A 19,842-nucleotide genomic window follows, 5' to 3' on the forward strand; every position below is an offset into this window, starting at 1 on the left:
CATCTCTTTTTTTTGAGGAGCAATAAACTTCACACAAAAAGTGTTTTGTGTACTTTTCTTCAAACCGTGGCTCTGGTTCTGAGGGAGATGGATGGTATTTCCGTGGCTGTGCGCTCACGTCTGCTTGGTACGCTACTCGTCGGTTACATCATCTAAACATCTCTCATCTCATATCCCGCTGTAAACAACGACGGCCAGCTGCTCCGCAGAACAACAGAGCTTTAGTCCCCGGCGCCGCCTCTCCTTTGTCTGTGTGTGTGTGTGTGTGTGTGTGTGTGTGTGTGTGTGTGTGTGTGTGTGTGTGTGTGTGTGTGTGTGTGTGTGTGTGTGTGTGTGCGCGTGTGTGCGTGTGTGTGTTTGTTGGCGGGGTCTTCTGGAAGTGTTTGGTGTGTTTGGCTGTGAACACACCATTGTGTGGAAGTCGCATTGACAACAAAGCTCAGAGCAGGACCTCAAGGATTAAACAACGCATATCCAAGCCGTCTTCTGATTGCTACGAACCACTTCAACCTTGTCTGAACACTCTGCTCGTTGTGCCTTTGCAACAACGATAATCTACAAGACATCTACTTTATTTTCACATAAAAAAAATATGAGAATTATTAGACATTTGTTCAATGTCTATGAAGTGCATCTAGAACGCGTTCATTATCTTAATCATTTATTTTATTATTTTTAAGTCTTCCACTAGGTGGTGCAAAGGAGACTTTTGCGCCACAATCTTTTGCTGGATTGTACATTAATTTGCGCCAATGGAGGAAATAGTATGACACTTTAAAATCCTGCGTTAACATAAGCAGTCAATAGTATTAACTTATTTATAGTAATATGTATAAATACGTACATATATATATATGTACACATAAAACATAGTAATGGACTGATAAAAAAATAGGTAGTATGTAGTAAAATAGGAAATGGGATGATTAGAAGGGAATCTAAGGTAGGCCTACTCTACTTTATTCTGTGGTTAGTGTATTGTAATATGATAGAACCGTAGTGAATTGTACTGTAGTGGTCTAGTATCGTACTGTATTGTATGTGCCAGTGTGTGTGTATATGTGTGGGTGCTTATGTTTGTGTGTGTGTGTGTGTGTGTGTGTGTTCGTGTGTGTTCCCGTGTGTGTTTGTGTGTGTGTGTATGCATGTGTGTGTCTGTGTATGTGGGTGTTTGTGTGTGTGTGTATGTGGTTTCCGATGTGTGTGTGTGTGTGTGTTTGTGCGTGTGTGTGTATGTGTGCCCGTGCGTGTGTGTGCATGTGGTTTCCCGTGTGTGTGTGTGTGTGTGTGTGTGTGTGTGTGTGTGTGTGTGTGTGTGTGTGCGTGTGCGTGTGTGCGTGTGTGTCCAGGCTCCTCCTCCACATCCAGACCCAGTCTCCAGTGGACGATCCTCCCTAACCCTCTCCATATAAACGGTCTCTCTGCTGAGAGTCCGGGAGACACTTCCATCTGCCCTCCATCCTCCAGGACCACCTCTACCACTGAACCCAGGTAACAGCACACACTCCTTCAAAATAAAAGCTTCTTTTATGAGGGTTAGAAAATTGATATTCATCAATCTAAAAAATATGAAGTAAAATAAATTAAGTAAGTAAAAAGTACTTTGTCTTATAAATTCCTGGCATTATCATTTGTCATTAATTGGCTCTTTAAACGCATCATTATCCTGGGTTTGGTCTGACTAATATTTAGTCAGAGTAAATATTATTTAGTTTGACAGTACGTTATATTGTCCAATGTTTTAAGTACTTCTTCTAACTTTTTGTCTTGTTTACAAATTTATTTATTTAGTTTAGATATTAATGGAATGTACTTCTGTCAAAGAATGTAAACGCGACCGCACTATCGTAGAAACCACTGCATTCATGACCCTACAAGTCAACGTCTGAGCTCAGTGCCCATCTAGTTTGAATACTTTAACTGTCACCGCGGAATGGAAATGCAAATACAGTTGAAGAGCATGTATTGTGTGTGAGACTTGGTTGTATTCACCGTGGTTATAAAGTAACTCAGATGTGATCCCGGCTTACTTTTCTCAGATAATAAGCTTCAGGCCTAAGTTAAATAATTGCAAAGTCAAATGGAAGGAATTGGAATTGGAAATGTTTAGGAACAATATTCCTAAACAGAGGCAGAACACTCAAGATAACTTAAACTCAAACTCTTGTTGTCGGTTAGTTGCTGTTTTGTTGTTCAAAGTCATATCCATCGAATGACCTAAGCCCTGAAAGAATGTGCTTAAATGACAGGCCCTTTGAGAGTCATCTAAACAGAGGGAACCACAGGTATCTAATAGCAGGCCTGCACTATCACAAACTGCTACGTTGCCTTTTAAAGACATTGTGACGTCTCCACTCTCAGAGTCGTCCCGGACCTGTTTGTCCCTCTCAGGAAGACCTCCTCTTGAGTCCCTTCACTAGGTAGAGTCGAAGCCTTGCCCTGGGCAGGATGGAACCCGGTGTGTACACAGTGGAGGGGGAATGTATACAGACGCTGTCCTGCTCCCTGCAGGATGCCTTTCGGAGGAGGAAACAAGTGCGGCCGCTGCCAGAAGACGGTCTACTTCGCCGAGGACGTCCAGTGTGAGGGCCAGAGCTGGCACAAGTCCTGCTTCCAGTGCAGTAAGTGTGTGTGTGTGTGTGTGTGTGTGTGTCTATGTGTTTGTGTGTGTGTGTGCGCCTGTGTGTGTGTATGTGTGTGTGTTTGCGGCTGTGTGTGTGTGTGTGTGTATGTGTGTATTTGTGTGTGTGCCTGTCTATGTGTGTGTGTGTGTGTGCGTGCGCCTGTGTGTGTGTGTGCGTGCGTGTGTGCATTTGTGTGTGTGTGTGTATGCGTGTGTCTGCGTGCCTGCAGGTGTGCTTGTTTGCATGTGTCTGTGTTTATGTGTGTACTTGCTTCTGTGTGTGTGTGAGGGGAGCAGGGTTCAAAGGTTATCATGGCCTTACATAACCCCACCCCCCTCCCCTCCTCCAGAAGATGTGTGTCTCCCCCCTTAAGGTCAGGCAGTACCAGGATGGAATGCAGAGTATTTGGCACCGGCGTTCAGAGCCAGGCGTCAGCAGTGTTGCCTCTAGAAACCACTGCCCTTATTTGGGCACAATCAAACATGTGATTCCCAGCCTATCTTCCTTATATGGAAGAAAGACAGTCTGATCTCTGTGCACACCAGTGAGAATGTGTTTCACAGCCCTGGTTGTGTGATGATGTGGTGATTACTTCAATAACGTCATTTATACATTGAATGAATTAATGCCTCACTTATTAACACATATTTACAATTTGCCAAGGGTATTAAGCGGCTAAGAGGTTGTCTTCAGTTGGATTGGCTGTGCTGTAGATGGCTGTATGAGACTACAATACAAACTCACTCCAAATGTAAATGTCTTGTCTGTCTGTGCCTGTGTGTGTGTGTGTGTGTGTGTGTGTGTGTGTGTGTGTGTGTATGTGTCTCTGTGTATGTTTGCATGTGTGCGTGTGTCTCTGCGTGTGTTTGTGTGTGTGCGTCTGTCTCTGCGTATGTGCGTGTCTGTGTGTGTCTGCGTGTGTGTCTGTGTGTCTGTGGGCGCGTGCGTGTGCTTGCATTGTACATTTGTGCGTGCGTCGCATATTTGTGTGTGTGTGTGTGTGTGCGCGGGCGTCTTCCTCGATGCGTGTAGTGGTGTGCAACAAGAGCCTGGACAGCACAACGGTGGCCGTCCACGTGGACGAGATCTACTGCAAGTCCTGCTACGGCAAGAAGTACGGGCCAAAAGGCTACGGGTTCGGGGGCGGAGCCGGGACCCTGAGCACGGACCGCGGCGAGCACCTCGGGATCAAGCATGAAGCGTAGGCAACGCAGCGCCGCCACCTAGACATTAGTAATGGACGGAGGAAGGACGGATGGATCTCTTTCACCCATCCGTCCATGAATCCATCATCTCGCGCAACAATCATCGATCCATCCACCCCGTCATACACACTCACCTGCCCATCAATCATCCATCAACTCACCCGCTCACCTGTCCATCAATCATCCATCCATCCAACCCCTCATTCGTCCATCCATCCAACCCATCACACACTCACCCGTCCATCAATCACCCGTCCATCCACCCGCTCACACACCAACCCGTCCGTCGATCAGTCATCCGTCCACCCACCCACCCACTCACCCACCAAACCATCCATCAATCAGTCATCCGTCCACCCACCCACCCACTCACCCATACTCCTACCCCCACCCCTTACAGCCCAGCTGCCCACCAGCCCACCAACAACCCCAACGCCTCCAAGTTTGCCAAGAACCTGGGGGGCTCTGACGTGTGTCCGCGCTGCAGCAAGACGGTCTACGCCGCTGAGAAGGTCATCGGGGGGGGAAACGTAAGAGGAGTCACATGACCCCGCAGCGCCCAACGGCACGCTCACAGGATGGAGGGTTATGGGGGGGGGGGGGGGGGTTACGGTAAGGTAAAGGTAGAGGAAAGGGAAGATTAGGAAAGGCAAGGTTTAGGTGAGGTAAGGAAAGGCTAAGGTAAAGTTAAGGTGAGGTAGGGAAAGGCTAAGGTAAGGTTAGGTGAGGTAAGGAAAGGCTAAGGTAAGGAAAGGCTAAGGTAAGGTTTAGGTGAAGTAAGGAAAGGCTAAGGTAAGGTTTAGGTGAGGTAAGGAAAGGCTAAGGTAAGGAAAGGTGAGGTAAGGAAAGGCTAAGGTAAGGATTTGGTGAGGTAAGGAAAGGCTAAGGTAAGGTTTAGGTGAGGTAAGGAAAGGCTAAGGTAAGGAAAGGCTAAGGTAAGGTTTAGGTGAAGTAAGGAAAGGCTAAGGTAAGGTTTAGGTGAGGTAAGGAAAGGCTAAGGTAAGGAAAGGTGAGGTAAGGAAAGGCTAAGGTAAGGATTTGGTGAGGTAAGGAAAGGCTAAGGTAAGGTTTAGGTGAGGTAAGGAAAGGCTATGGTAAGGTTAAGGTGAGGTAGGGAAAGGCTAAGGTAAGGTTTAGGTGAGGTAAGGAAAGGCTAAGGTAAGGAAAGGTGAGGTAAGGAAAGGCTAAGGTAAGGATTTGGTGAGGTAAGGAAAGGCTAAGGTAAGGTTTAGGTGAGGTAAGGAAAGGATAAGGCAAAGTTAAGGTGAGGTAGGGAAAGGCTAAGGTAAGGTTTAGGTGAGGTAAGGAAAGGATAGGGTAAGGCTACGGTGAGGTTACGAAGGTAAAGTGAGGTGAGGTTAAGATTATGGTTATGGTTAAGGTTATGGCTATGGTTAAGGTAAGGCGATGGTGAGATAGAATTAGATACCACAAGAATATAAGACACCCCTACTGGTAATAAATCCTTTGAGTGAAAATGTTTTGGAGCTGGGTGTGAACGAAGAACCAGTGGTGGTAGCCATGACGTCTGCCTCTAACCCAAATCACTCCTCCCTCATCCAGTCCTGGCATAAAGCCTGCTTCCGCTGCGCCAACTGTGGCAAGGGGCTGGAGTCCACCACCCTGGCCGACAAAGATGGAGAGATCTACTGCAAAGGTCTGTTCACCACAGTGCTCAAAACGTAACACTTTTTGTTAAACCACAGTGAAATATGAACGCAGTCTCACAGCGCGCCAGTTTTCTATCTATCTATCAATCTATCTATCTATCTATCTATCTATCTTTCTATCGCTCTATCTCTCTATCTCTCTCTTTATCTCTCCGTCTCTCTATCTCTCTCTTTATCTCTCTATCTCTCTATTCCTCTATCTATCTATCGCTCCATCTCGCTATCTGTCTACATATCAAACTGCCCAACGAATTGTGTCATAACCTCTTCTCTGTCTGGATTACCCAGCATGCTACGGGAAGAACTTTGGCCCCAAGGGATTCGGCTTCGGCCAGGGGGCCGGTGCTCTGGCGTACTCCCAGTGAAGAGGCGTCAGCCCCCACCACCCCAGCACCCGGCCCCCAGCACCCTGCACCCTCTCCGGGGAGCCCGCTACCACTAGCTGCAGCTCCGTCTGTCCGTTGCTGTGGACGGGAGCGTGGGAACCCCAGGAGCGACGGCACACAGCTGTTGGCATCATGGGCTCTGAGCTTAACGCGCGAACGGCTTGACAGTTTGAGCCTCACTCCCAGACATACGCCCTGCATTTTTCCTTCTCTTTTGCTCTTGGGATAAAAAAGGAAGGTGTAATAATTTCAAATAAAAAAAAAAGATTCATTTGAGCAGCAATAAACTTCACACGAAAGCTACACTAATGTAACATGTGTGTTTTCCTTTTCTTTAAAACGTGGCTCTGGTTCTGAGTGAGATGGATGGTATTTCCGTGGCTGTGCGGTCATGTCTGCTAGGTGCGCTACTCCTCCATGACATCATCTAAACGTCTCTCACCTCACGTCTCGCTGTAAACAACGACGGCCACCTTTGGAAGCCGGCCAGCGGGGTCTTCTGGAAGGCAGTTGTGTGTTTGGATGAACCATTGTGTGGAAGTCGCATCAACAACAAAGCTCAAAATAGGACCTCATGGAATGAACAACGCATATCCAAGTCGTCTTCTGATTACTTCAAACCACTTCAACCTTGTCTGAACACTCTGCTCAATTGTGTGGCTTTACAGCAACAATAAGCAACATGAGGCGTACTCTATGTTCACATAAACAATATCATAGATTCCGGGACATGTGACATATGTTTAAATGTATTCGATGTCTATGAACTGTTCCGGGAACTTGCATCATAATTCCTAACTATTTTGAAGTCATCCACTAGATGGTGCAATAAACCCTTTTTCTTCAAGGTCGATTCATTTGCACCGACGGTGGAAATAGTATGACGCTATAAAATCCTGGGGTAACATAAGCAGTCTATGGCATTAACTTTATTACATTATATATATATATATATATATATATATATATATATATATATATATATATATATATATATATATATATATATATACTAATAGACTGATTAGTAGCAAAATAGGAAATGGAATGATTAGAAGGGAATCTAATGTAGTACCTACAGTACTGTGTATTGTATTGTAATAAGACGGAAGGGTAGTGAACAGTACTGTAGTAGGAGTCTAGTATCGTACTGTATTGTGTAGCACTATACTACATTATTAAGACTATTGCTGTGTGTTGTAAGGTGAGGGCCTCTCCTATAAATAAGACAGGGGCTCGGGTTCCCCAGACGTTGGGCTTGTTTGTTATCCTGCTGGCGTATGGACAGAAGAATGTTAATCAGACCCACGCAAACAACGTGGCCAATCACAGCCAATCACGGCCCACTATCAACCAGCCCAATCACAAATCAGACCAATCAGGGCCCACCGTCTACCAGCCCGATCACAAATCAGACCAATCTCAGCCCTGGATTAACCAGCCCGGTCACAAATCAGACCAATCACGGGCCACAATCACAGCGGGTCACAAATCTGACCAATCACAGCCTACCATCAACCCGCCAAGTCACAAATCAGACCACAGTCCACGATCAGCCAGTCCGGTCACAAACCACACCAATCACAGCCCACCGTCAACCAGCTCACCTTTAACTACAACCACAACTGGACTGCCTCAGCCTGTCTGGTTGTTTCTATATCTGTCTCTCTGCCTGTGAGGGTGCCTGTTTGTCTGCCTGTCTTTCTTACTGTCTATCTGTTTGTCTTGTGCCTGCCTGCCTGCCTGCCTGCCTGCCTGCCTGTCTGTCAAGCCGACCTGTCTATCTTTTTGTCTCTCTGCCCCGACGATAAACTATTTCACTGGTTTACTTTAGAGTTATGGTTCAGCTGTTTCAGGGATTCAAATCTATGCTAGAGAGAATGTGTTTCATTGTGTCACACTTTCAGCTGTTGGTTTTGAAATGGTTAAGATGACGAAAGAAAGACAGAGAAAGGCCGAGAGTGAAAGAGATAAGGGACACAGATGGATAAGTTAAGATAGCGTGCAGGATGTCTGAATGATTGACTTACAGCCATTCTTTGGATGAAAGGGTCTGTTAAACGCCCTTAATGTAAACATAGAGGATGGGAAAATGTAGTGTCCTATACAGCACAAGTACAGGTTAGTAATAAAAGTGTAAAAGAGGCAGCATTTCAAATAATTGTATTGCAATACTCAACAAGAACAGAACGACAGATATCCATCTACCATACCAGATACAGAAAAGAACGGGAAGAATGTAAAAAGAAGCATTGACAGTCGAGAAGGAAGAGATGGTGTGGGAGCGATAGCAGTGAAAAGACAGTCTATCTATCCCTGGGGGGGGGGTTCAGACCTGAACCCAGGGCTTAGCTCCAGTCTGCAGGCTTCTTCTCCCCTCCTCATATGGGTCCCAGTGGGGGCCAGTGAGACCCTTAACCAATCAGAAGGCAGGGTTTACGGCGTAACAACGTGGTGGCTTGTAGCTAGGGATAGAGATGCACACACACACACACACGCGCGCGCGCGAGCGCAATGACACACACACACAGGCCTTGTGTTTTTATATGGAGAGGGGTTGGTCACCATGGAACAAGACAGGGGGAAGCTACATTGACTGCTGCATGCTGCTGTCCCTGTCTGACTCACTGTCTGTGTGTCGGCCTGTCTATCTGTCAGCCTGCATGTCTGCCTGTCTGTCTGTCAGCCCTTCTGTCTGCCTGTCTTTCTGCCTGTCGGCCTGTCTGTCTGTGTGTGTCTATCGGTATGTATCTCCATGTGTATGTGTGTCTGCCTATCGATGTTTCTGCATGTCTGTCAGTGTGTCTGCCTGTTTGCCTGTTTCTGTGTGTGCGTCTGTCTCTCTGTGTGACTGCTTGTGTGTGTGTGTGTGTGTGTGTGTGTGTGTGTGTGTGTGTGTGTGTGTGTGCGTGTGCGTGTGCGTGTGTCTCAGACTAGGGCATCAGGATGGAGCCGGCAGTGATGGGCCGAGTTCAGCTGTAGAAGAAAGTTATGGAGAGCATGAACATGGATAGGTTAAAATTGGGCGTTAATCCATGACTGCATCCCCAGCATAGCCTGGGGTTAGAGACACATGAACCAGAAGAGAGAGAGAGATAGAGAGGGAGAGAGAGAGAGAGAGAGAGAGAGAGAGAGAGAGAGAGAGAGAGAGAGAAACCTCTTTTATTAGGGAAACCTCTAATCAGAGACCACTCCTCTCTCCTGTGTGTGTGTGTGTGTGTGTGTGTGTGTGTGTGTGTGTGTGTGTGTGTGTGTCTGTGTCAGAGATAAAGACTGTGGGGGGCTCTCCTCTCCATCACTGTGTGCTATTTGCTTCTGCCGAACAGACCGTGGAAGGTAAGTGTCTGCTTAAAATTATTCTAATCAATACGAATTCAGTTACATCCAAATTAGCATATTGAAGTTAACTGAACTTAACTGAACATACATTTTTAAAGGATACATTTTATTTTTATTTCTTGGAATGTACTTTGGACCACTTTAAAAACGTAAATGTATACATTTTAAGTTAAGTACCAAGGGGCCATCTTTCATGTAATTTTAACGATCCATGTTGAAATATAAAAAATCTCCCTTTTGTTATTTCTCTCCTCACCTACATGTTCAGTTTAACTGTATGGAGGAGTTTGAAACTAATCTTAACCACCTGCCCAAACTTTGAAAATCAATTTAACATTCGCCATTAAGTTAAAAAACTAAACAGTGTATAACTGAGCTGTGCAGAGTTCCTGGGTTAACCATTATAATTGCACATGTGCCTAGACTAGCAATACTCGATTTAATAACAGTGTTTGTGTTTAAACTACCAGCAATTCAACCAAAGTAAACAAAACCTTATCAAAGATAAGATAACTAATTTCCGGGGATATAGAAGACTGAGCCAGGATCCTATTTGCGTCTGGTCTCTTTATAGCTGGGGAGTGCCCAGAGAAAGCTGCTTCTGTTTTCTAGCTAGCATGGCAGGGCCTTGTCTGCCCCCCACCCCCTCTGGGTCTGCTATCAGCTGTCCCCTGGTGGCCCCTGGACCAAAGTCAGGGCTGGAGGGGTGCAGCGACACAATGATACCCCCCCCAGAGGGCCTGCTGGAGGTGGTGAGGGAGGCTAACACCACAAACACCCCCGCATGCACGCAGGCACATACACACGCAGGCACGCACACTCGCACGTACGCACACACAGACGCATGCATGCAGATACGCAACGCACACACAAACACAACACACAAACAAATACACACACACACACACACACAGACACACGACAACATCGGCCAAGGAAGTCAAGTTCCCTGGGTGTTGTTGCTGGCCCAGACAACAACAACAACAACAACAACAACAACAACAACACTCACCTCATCTCTGAAAGGTTCTGAGATTAACTGAACTGTGTGTTACTGGGATCAATGGTATTTTGGACTCCGGTGTCCCACTCTGGAATGGTTTGTTCCTCGACCCGGGAACTGTGTAACTCCCAGTCTGAAGGTTCTTGGTTTGAATCCCAATGCCTACCTGTAGTTTAGATGCTCCAACCTCCACCTGCTCATGAATAACATACGTCTCAGGCCCCGTCCACACGGAGCCGAAACGGGCAAAAACGATCCGGTTTCGTTTTATGCGGCTCAGGAATATCTCTGTAAAGACGGAGTCATTGCGAAACCGCATCGAGCTGTAGGAACGCTGTAGTAAATACTCAAGGCGCTGGTTCTCCACAGAAAAAAGTGGAGCGTATCAAGCCTGCGCGCACACAGCCTGCGCGCTGTATACAAACATTCAGTCACGAGGAGATTCAACCTTTTAAATTGAGCAGAAATACTTTTTAATGTACAGTTAGTAATTAAATTCATCAAGGGGCTTTATTTAAAGCTACAAAAAGAAAACAAATAAAATAATAAATAAAAAATTCAACGCAACTCTGACTTCCCCCAGCTGGTGGGGGGCTAATGCCGTCATCGTTTGCGTTTCAGGCGTCCACACGAATCCTAACACGAAACCGCATAGGTCCGGAGAGATTTCAAACCAACTCCGAGGGTGGTTTCAGAAATGTGCTGTTTCGGGCACCAGATTCGCCGGCTCCGTCTGGACGGTCGGCCGAAACGCACAAGACTTATGCGGTTTCACCAAAAAATCGGCTCCGTGTGGACGCGGCCTTAAAGTCCCGGTCGTTTGGCTTCAGATAAACCCATCTGCCAAACAGCTAACACTGACAGCATTGGTATTAAACTCTCTCAACACTTGGACCCTGGAAAGTGTGACCTCTTCATGAAATCCTAACCTCTGAGTGAGAGAGAGTGAGCGTTGAGTGAGAGAGAGTGAGCGTTGAGTGAGAGAGAGCGCCGAGGTTCGAGGAGAAGTGAGAGATGCTTAGACGAGGAATTCAAGAGGGCCCTGGAGTAAAACCTCTAAAGCCGTTATTCCTTTCTTCTAGGGAGAATCAAAATAGCCAAGATGCCTGCGCAAGGGTAAGTGTATTGAATTTCTAAGTTTACTCTCCGTGATTAGCGTCCAAACATGTGTCTGTATATCTATAGAACCACAGATTATGGGTGTCAATGCATTGGGAACAACTGTTGGAAGCAAATGTTTGATTTTGCTTTGAGCATCAGTTTCAATCTTCTCAAGTATTTTATTTTTCGCATCATGTTCATTAATAATAAGTTTTACCTTTGTTTTACATGTAACATGTTACCATTTGCAGACTTGAGGTAAGACAAAGGCATGAGCGCTAAATTTGTGATACCTTGATGCTAAGATTAGTAATGTATACATATATGTATACGTATACATATAAGTATGCATAACGTATATGTTATATATGTTATACCATAATCGTTTATATGTATATGTGATATGTATATGTTATATATTTACAACACTGTTTGTTTTTTCTTTCATAGAGAAAACCCAAAATATCTGCATCTCGCAAGCTCATGCTTAAGGTAGGATTAGAAACATTGAATCTACGATCCAGTAGCAGAGATTTTAGAGCACTAGGAAGGACCCAGGAAACATTCAGGATTTCCTAGTTCCTTTCTCGTGCTCTAGAATGTTCTACCTGTGTTGATAACGAGTATTCTATGCTTGTTTATAGAGCACAAGTGTAGAATACATGTTATCAACAAGTGTAGAACACTTGTTTCCAGAACATTCCAGAGCACTAGTGGAACCTAAGGACACTAAAGAACCAGGAAATACTGAGTTTCCTGGTTCCTTTTTAGTGCTCTAGAAACAGGTGTAGAGCACTTTGAAGAGCCGTTCATCTCCAACACAACTACACCTCAGCGATGTTCTTCAGAGGATGACGATGATGATGATGATGATGATGATGATGACGATGATGACGTGGTCCTCTGCCCTCTCTTCTCCAGAGCATGATGGTTGCCAGGGCGACAGAGGAGCTGGAGCAGGAGTTGGAGGAGAAGGAGGAGGAGAAGACAAAGTACCTGGAGGAGAAATCACCGCCCCTTCAGACCGGAGGCATGTCTCTGGAGGACTTGCAGGTGAGCGACTGCACGCATCCACGCGCCTTGTCAATCTGACGCAGACTACTGCTTATTCATGAGAAATACATCTCTATTGTATGTTTTTATGTTAATTACTCCTTTATCAGATGCTGCAGAAGAAATTCCCACAAAATTCCAGCATCATGTCATTAGTGATCAGGTATTGCTCCAAACCACGGTTTGGAGCAAGAGGCCCCTAACCCCTATCTTTTCTGGGATCTACCGGCCAGCCTGCTAGGTGACCTATAGCAGGCTGGCCGGTAGAACCCAGAACCCAGAACCTTTCATCTGGGAGACCACGCCCTAGCCACTAGACTATCCTGCCCTACCCTATCTTGAAAAAACATTCAGGCATTTGACACTTTCATATTTTCAAAACAATGAAAGCATTCATCCAAAACTGTAAGACAAGTTAAACAAAAAGAGCAAGGATGCAGTGAAACATGTTGAACATGGTGTTCCTTGCATGGTTTGCTTCCTCTTCCAACAGGCGCTGTGCCAGGAGATCCACTCTAAAATCACTGTGGTGGACGAGGAACGCTACAACATCGAAGCAAAGGTCATGCACAACAGCAGAGAGGTAGGAGAAGAGGCTATATCCCTAAAAAACAGCCCATTAGAGAGACACCACCTCTGGGCTGGTAGAAGACTGAAGGCTCTAGATAATACTCAGGTAGTGGGTCTGTGAGGGTATTTTCATCTGTTGGAAGCAAGCAGATACACACGCACACACACACACACACACACACACACACACACACACACACACACACACACAAAAAAATACACCTGAAAGCTTCAAGCTCTAAATCAGTGCAATTGCTACAGTGTGTGTATGTGTGTGTGTGTGTGTGTGTGTGTGTGTGTATGTGTATGTGTGTATGTGTGTGTGTGTGTGTGTGTGTGTGTGTGTGTGTGTGTGTGTGTGTGTGTGCGTGTATCGGCAACTTGCAAGAACAATAAATATTTTATTGCGTACAAATGATACAATAGTGGACGGCTGTAATATAAATTAAAATGGTGGTATCATAAAAAGTCTAGGAGCAGATGACCGCATGTGCCCATCTGACCGTCCGTCCGTCCGTCCGTCCGTCCCCTCAGATCAAAGACCTGAACATCAAGGTGCTGGACCTGCGGGGTAAGTTCAAACGGCCCGACCTGCGGCGGGTCAGGGTCTCTGCGGACGCCATCCTGCGCTCCCTTCTGGGCTCCAAACACAAGGTGTCTCTGGACCTGAGGGGTAACCTCAAGTCCGTCAAGAAGGAAGACAACGAGAAGGTATGGAGGAAAGGGTTCATCCGGTGGACGGCAGAATATTAACGGCAATAGGGTAGACCCCAGAATATTACAATTAATACGGTAGATGCCAGAATATTACAGTTATTTATTGATTTAGGTTTTATTTGAATAGGGACAGATGAAAGAAACATAGATAAGTGTCATCTGACGCATGCGTCATAGTGTTTTTTGCCAAAGCTAATTCACAACACTTGTCCCTAGTAGGGCTTTTGGTTGAAAATGATAATACAGATTAAAAATAGGAAAATGAAAATGGAAGTGAGATAAATGGAAGAGAAAATAAGACATACAGAGAGAGCGGTGAAAACTAAATATGAGAGCAAGATTGTGGCTGAATTAGCCACAATTGTGTTTCTTTTGAATGTGAAAAATGTAGGGATACGTTTCAAGTGGTCTGGAAGTGAGTTCTATAACTTTTTCCCTTTAATTGAAAAGGCAGTTTGAGCAAAATATGTTCTGCGGAAGGGGATACTACAATTGTTAACATGGTAGACGCCGGAATATTACATTTAGAACATAGAAGCCGGAATATTACAGTTCATACAATTGACCCCAGAATATTACAATTAGTTATGGAGGCGCTGAAAATTTAAGCTTAACTCTAAACATCACACCAGCAAGTAGGCCTATTACAGTTGATATGGTAGAAACCCAAATCTATTAGTCTATTAGAATATTAGACTACATCTATTAGAATATTAGTTATTTTTGTAAACACCAGAAAATTACAGTTCATCAAGTAGAAGCAAGAATATTACAATTAGTTATGGAGGCGCTGAAAATTTAAACTTAACTCTAAACTTCACACCAGAAAGTAGGCCTATTACAGTTAATATGGTAGAAACCCGAATCTATTACAGTTAATACGGTAGACACCAGAATATTATAGTTAATACGGTAGACGGCAGAATATTACAGTTAATACGGTAGAATACAGGTGATAGGGTAATGCGTCTAGCCAATGTGATAAAGCATTGTATAAACATTGTTATAAAGGCTATAAGGGAGAAACCTGTTCAAACTTACAGTGGATTATATAGTGGACGTCCACAGCCAACGTTGTGTTTGAGGAGGGAAGGTCCAACATGTTTTACAATGCGGTTCTCAGTGTACATGGATCAGATAGTAACATGCAATCATATAAGCCGCAGATGAAGCTGTAAAGACATCAAGTCATAAAAGCCTCTGTCCGACGTTACGTAGAGTTCACTGAAGGTTCAATAGAGCGTCAAAAATGACATTGAATTTAAAAAACAACTTTGCTCCGTCGCCACATCAAGGGGCCATCTAATCACAGCAGATCTTTGATGTCGTGTTTAATCGAGTTATGAACTACAATCACTGATATGGTGTGGTGAATACCTAGAGCGTATGAGCCAATGTCATGAGCTGTCCAGCTCAACTGGTGAGCAAGGCACCAGCTAGGAACATAGGTTAGGGGGTTGATTCCCAACAGGGCCTCCCATATTATAATGGTATTAATGGTATCGTTTAATACTATTGATAAAACACTATAGATAAAATGTGTCTAATATCTAAACGATTATGATAATATGATAATATAATGTGTGATAATGAAACTTTTATCATGAAATAAAAGATAATATATATAATATTAAACAATCTGTGTGAGTGTATGCGTGTGTGTGTGTGGTGTGGTGTGGTGTGGTGTGTGTGTGTGTGTGTGTGTGTGTGTGTGTGTGTGTGTGTGTGTGTGTGTGTGTGTGTGTGTGCGGTTCGGCATGTGTGCGTTGAGTGTAGGTGTGGTCCCCCCTGTGTGTTTGGTTATTAGTGTGTGTGTGTGTGTGTGTGTCTGTGGGTATGTGTGGTTCTGTGCGTTTGGTTACCAATGTGAGTGTGGTTCTGTGTGTGTACTTCCTAATGTTTGTGTGGTTCTGTGTGTGTGTGTGTGTGTGTGTGTGTGGGTCTATGTGTGTAAGGTTCCTCGTATGTGTGTGGTTCCGTGTGTGTGTTGTTCCATGCATGTATACATCCTCATGTGTGTGTGGTTCTGTGTGTGTACTTCCTCGTGTGTGTGGCTGAGTGTAGATGGTTCCTCATATGTGTGTGGCTCTGTGTGTGCGGTTCCTCATATGTCTGTGGTTCCTTATGTGTGTGTGGTTCTGTGTGTGGTGGTTCTGTGTGTGTGTGTGTGTGTGGTTTCTCATATGTGTGTGGTTTCTCATGTGTGTCCCTGTGTGTGTGTGTGTGTGCTCCAGGAGAAGACAGCGGAGGTGGGCGACTGGAGGAAGAACGTGGAGGCCATGTCAGGCATGGAGGGCAGGAAGAAGATGTTCGACGCAGCAAACCAGTGAATGACATAACTCAACGGGCCACGCCCGGACTGGTTCGGTCGGTAATCATTGAGCTCAATGAATCTCTGTGTGGCACGGCCCTCTCACAAAGTCTCAAAGCCTCAACGTTTCAACGTTTTAAAGTGAATCTACATAAGCATTAATGTCTGGGTTTCCTCCCCAGGCAAATTTATCCTACCAAACAACAAGAGTTTAATTTCCACGCATAGTCAATAAAAAAAATTCTAAATGTATATTTTGTTGTACATGCTTTTTTTGTTTGTCCGACCCGTGTCTTGGAGTGTGTAAGCTTAATATTAAAGTCGATGTCTATCTATATTTTCTAAATAATGCATCAGAACTTGGCTGTATTTCAGGATGTTAGCCGTGATTTAACTGATGACATCCATGGTAAAACAGCATCACTGGATTGTGTTGGTTAACTTGGTTGGTTACAGTAAAAAATAGCATAAAGTACTTAGTTTACAAATGGACTTACATTTTATGTTTCAGATGAAAGAAAGATAGAAGGTGAAAACAGAAATTCAGAAATGCAAAGCCAGCATTGAAAGATATATCCACTAGGGGGCAGTATTTCAGTATAATCCGGCCCCAGACGGGCCCAGCAACAACCGGTCGTTGTTGGGCCAACACAAATGGCGTACACCGTCCATTACTACGTCTGTGTCGTCTTCCACAAAATACCATTGTCTTAGGAGTTCAACAATTACAACATAAGTCTACAAGAAACGACTGCAAGTCAGAATTCTGATTATCTTTGTTTGAATGAAATAAAATACAACAAATGCTTGGTTTTGTGCTTGATGAACAGCCTAGAGCTATCGAGTCAAACCATTGACTTCCTATTCTGCACTCAGGTATTTAAAAAAAACGCTCAAACAACATTGAACCGCAATAAAACCTGCATTGTGAATCAGGTCAACGCATGCCTCCACGGCTCCAGGCCTTGGAACTCATATCTGAAACTCACAGCGCATAAAAAGTCGGAAGACGTTTTCGGATCTTTTAAGTGAAAACAATGTTATTTATTGTAGACAGTGTACGCCAATAAACCATACAACGCGGCGAGGCTCTGATGAAGTAGAACGCCTTTATCTCACACCCACACACACTTAACCATAAAAGCCCTGGCACTCTCGCTGTGTAACGGTGGAGCTAACGTTGCCTGCTAGGTAAGGCTGGGCTCGGTCACAGAGGGTGCAGTCGAGCAGGTTGCTTCTTGCCCCATGGCAGGGCCCGTCGCATATGAACCGAAACAGAGCCATGGGTATGGAGCCATTGGAAAGGGTGTGCGGTCTTGAATTACCCTTTCACTCGGCGTATTCTCCTCTCTCTCTCTCTCTCTCTCCCCCCCCTCCCCCCTCTCTCTTTCTCTCTCTCTCTCTCTCTCTCTCTCTCTCTCCCTCCCTCTCCCTGTTTACTCGCTCTCGGTTTCACAATGCCCTCTCGCTCTGGCCCTCAGAGAGCCAGAGATCCTCAATGGGAGCCAGTGTTGTCTTAGGTTTGTGATGTTTGGCCCGTGATGTTGTGGGTTGTGCATGTAGCTGCAGTGTATTTAAAGGGTTATGCAAAATAGTCTAATTAAACACAGCAGGATTTATTCTTTCCTTGATGCACAATTTATTCTTATTTGCTTTAGTGGCAGTTGGGCGGTGTCAGAGTTTCTACCCAAAGGGAACGTGCCTGTGTGTGTGTGTGCGTGTGTGCAAACGTGTGTGTGTGTGTTTGTATGCCTGTGCGCGTGTGTGCGCGTGCATCCAGTGTGTGCGCGCGTGTGTGTGTTGTACGCACGCTGTGCATCCCATACACGGAGTGAGCGGAGGCACCGGTGCATGCGCTCACCTGAACCTATCTTTAACCCGTTCCCTACGTCTGTCCGGGGAGCAGGGGAACCTTAACCCTTTTTGTTCCTCTAATCCCCGGGTCGTCGGGGTCCAGAGTCTGTCCCGTAAAAATAGACACCCTGTAGTCCACGTCCGGGGGGACCTCTCGGTCTCCATGTCCCCTCTAGTGCCAGCCGCCATCTGTTTGCAGGTATGTGCCCCCACCCCATTGTAAACATGTCCAGCTTACCACCATGTGATCCACCTCTGGTTTAAAAGCTTACAGCTGGCTCTCTGCAGGGGCCCCAACTTATTGCCCCATTGAGTCTCTGCATCCAGGGCACATCACACCCACTGGTAAGGCTCGGGGCAGTTCGGCACTCTGTCGTACTGCGGGTGAAGGCGGTGTATGTGTTGGGGGTGCTGATGGTGTTATTGTTATTTAATTGATTTTTGATGTTGTAGTTCTTCTGACGTAGAGCTCCATCATGTCTGACACTGAGGACATGGCCCGCGAGTGAGTACCTTGAATCTTTCTCGACTGTGTATGTTTAGAATACTGCCAATAGGTTTTATAGATACGGATACAAATAAAAAAAGTGTCTTTCCAGAAACTAGCTTATAGGCATGATACAATATAAGAGTCTGGTTAACCTAACAATTGTTAGCGCTTGGCACTTGGTTCTATGAACATCCTTACTGTACTGACAGAGATATATTGTTTCTCTTTCTTCTGACAAATGTACTTAATGCAAGTCACTTTGGATAAAAACTTCTGCTAAACGCCTAAATATAAATGTGACTGTAAATATAATAATACTTGAATCTGCTGTCTTCTTACAGGGACGAACAAGGTAAGTCCATTTTGGAAATTTATGGATGATTTATGGATTTATGGATGAAATACATATTCACAGTCGACGAAGGTTCAGCCCAACAGAGCACCGTCTGTGGCCTTGGGTTTGCATTCTGTCCATGGGAACATGCAAATAAGATGCATATTTTTGAATGTTATATTAATGCAGTGTCAATTTGTATACAAGGCTGTATTTGCATTAATTTGCTTCTATGCACTTTAAAACCAATGCTGATATTCGACTCATTATAATGCATGTGGTTAGACATTTTAAGAAATTATTGGCGGTATAAAGGCTACAATATATAAATATATATATATATATATATATATATATATATATATATATATATATATATAATTATTATTTTAAGTATATATATATATAAACATATATATGCTTAATATATAGGCTTTGTAAGGCTATATAGGCCTATATAATATATATATGCTGAATATATAGGCTTCTTAATATGCTTTGTCATTGACTTACAACATTTGTGTAATAATATAAAATTATGATGATGCATAAAATTGCGTTCATATACATATTTAGTAGTTAATATGTCATAAACAAAACTTTGTCCAAACCTAGACAGAGGATAATTATTCTAGCTTTGACCTCAAAAGGCCAGTGTAGGCCAAACGTAATTTACATTTTTCATCCCTGAGTACATTCTTGAACTCGAGGCGTATTCCCCCTGTGATCGCTCCACCGGAGGCGCCATTCACCTCTGAGGTGCATCGGGTTTCACGGACGAATAGGACTATTATCCGTCCTTCCTCCCCCCCGCTTTGTGTGCGTTTTCCGCTGGGGTCGCGGTTCAGCGTGGTAGAGCTCTGAATCAAAGCGGCACCTGTCTGCCTGCGCATACTAGAGCTCGGCCGACAGCCCGATATAGGTCAGTCTGTTCCCACCAGAGCACCTCGGGGAAGCCAGGGAGACCAGAAAGGTGTATTATTGTAGGGCAGTTTTAAAGCGATTCAAATTCAGGTTGCGCTACATTTTCTAGCACAGAGAGGAGAGGGGAAGAGGCCTGCAGTGTAACCCTGGTCTATTGACACCAGAGAGCAATGCACTGGCCAGTACTCGCACTCAAAGGATCACATTCTTTGAAACTGAAATCTGTGGAAACACGCTGAGTAGGCACTGGAAGTTTATAAC

General features: G+C 44.7%; 2 protein-coding genes across 2 annotated transcripts; both read left to right on the plus strand.

Moving 5' to 3' along the window:
• The first annotated feature begins 1,425 nt into the window (after positions 1-1,425).
• Positions 1,426-6,218, plus strand: LOC307083487 (cysteine and glycine-rich protein 1-like). The gene is made up of 6 exons (XM_079747394.1): positions 1,426-1,491; positions 2,512-2,621; positions 3,657-3,825; positions 4,230-4,359; positions 5,393-5,486; positions 5,788-6,218. Exons 2-6 carry the CDS (start codon positions 2,513-2,515, stop codon positions 5,862-5,864), a joined length of 579 nt encoding a protein of 192 aa, XP_079603520.1. The 5' UTR covers positions 1,426-1,491; position 2,512; the 3' UTR covers positions 5,865-6,218.
• A 5,566-nt stretch (positions 6,219-11,784) lies between these two features.
• On the plus strand, positions 11,785-15,998 carry LOC307083488 (troponin I, slow skeletal muscle-like; the record flags this gene model as incomplete). The annotated part of the gene is made up of 5 exons (XM_079747395.1): positions 11,785-11,820; positions 12,250-12,381; positions 12,875-12,964; positions 13,486-13,662; positions 15,903-15,998. The coding sequence occupies exons 1-5, from the start codon at positions 11,812-11,814 to the stop codon at positions 15,996-15,998; spliced, it is 504 nt and encodes a 167-aa protein (XP_079603521.1). The 5' UTR covers positions 11,785-11,811.
• Between the last annotated feature and the right edge of the window lie 3,844 nt (positions 15,999-19,842).

The sequence above is a fragment of the Pollachius pollachius genome (genome assembly GCF_949987615.1).
Source record: "Pollachius pollachius genome assembly, chromosome: 12".
NCBI lineage: Eukaryota > Metazoa > Chordata > Actinopteri > Gadiformes > Gadidae > Pollachius > Pollachius pollachius.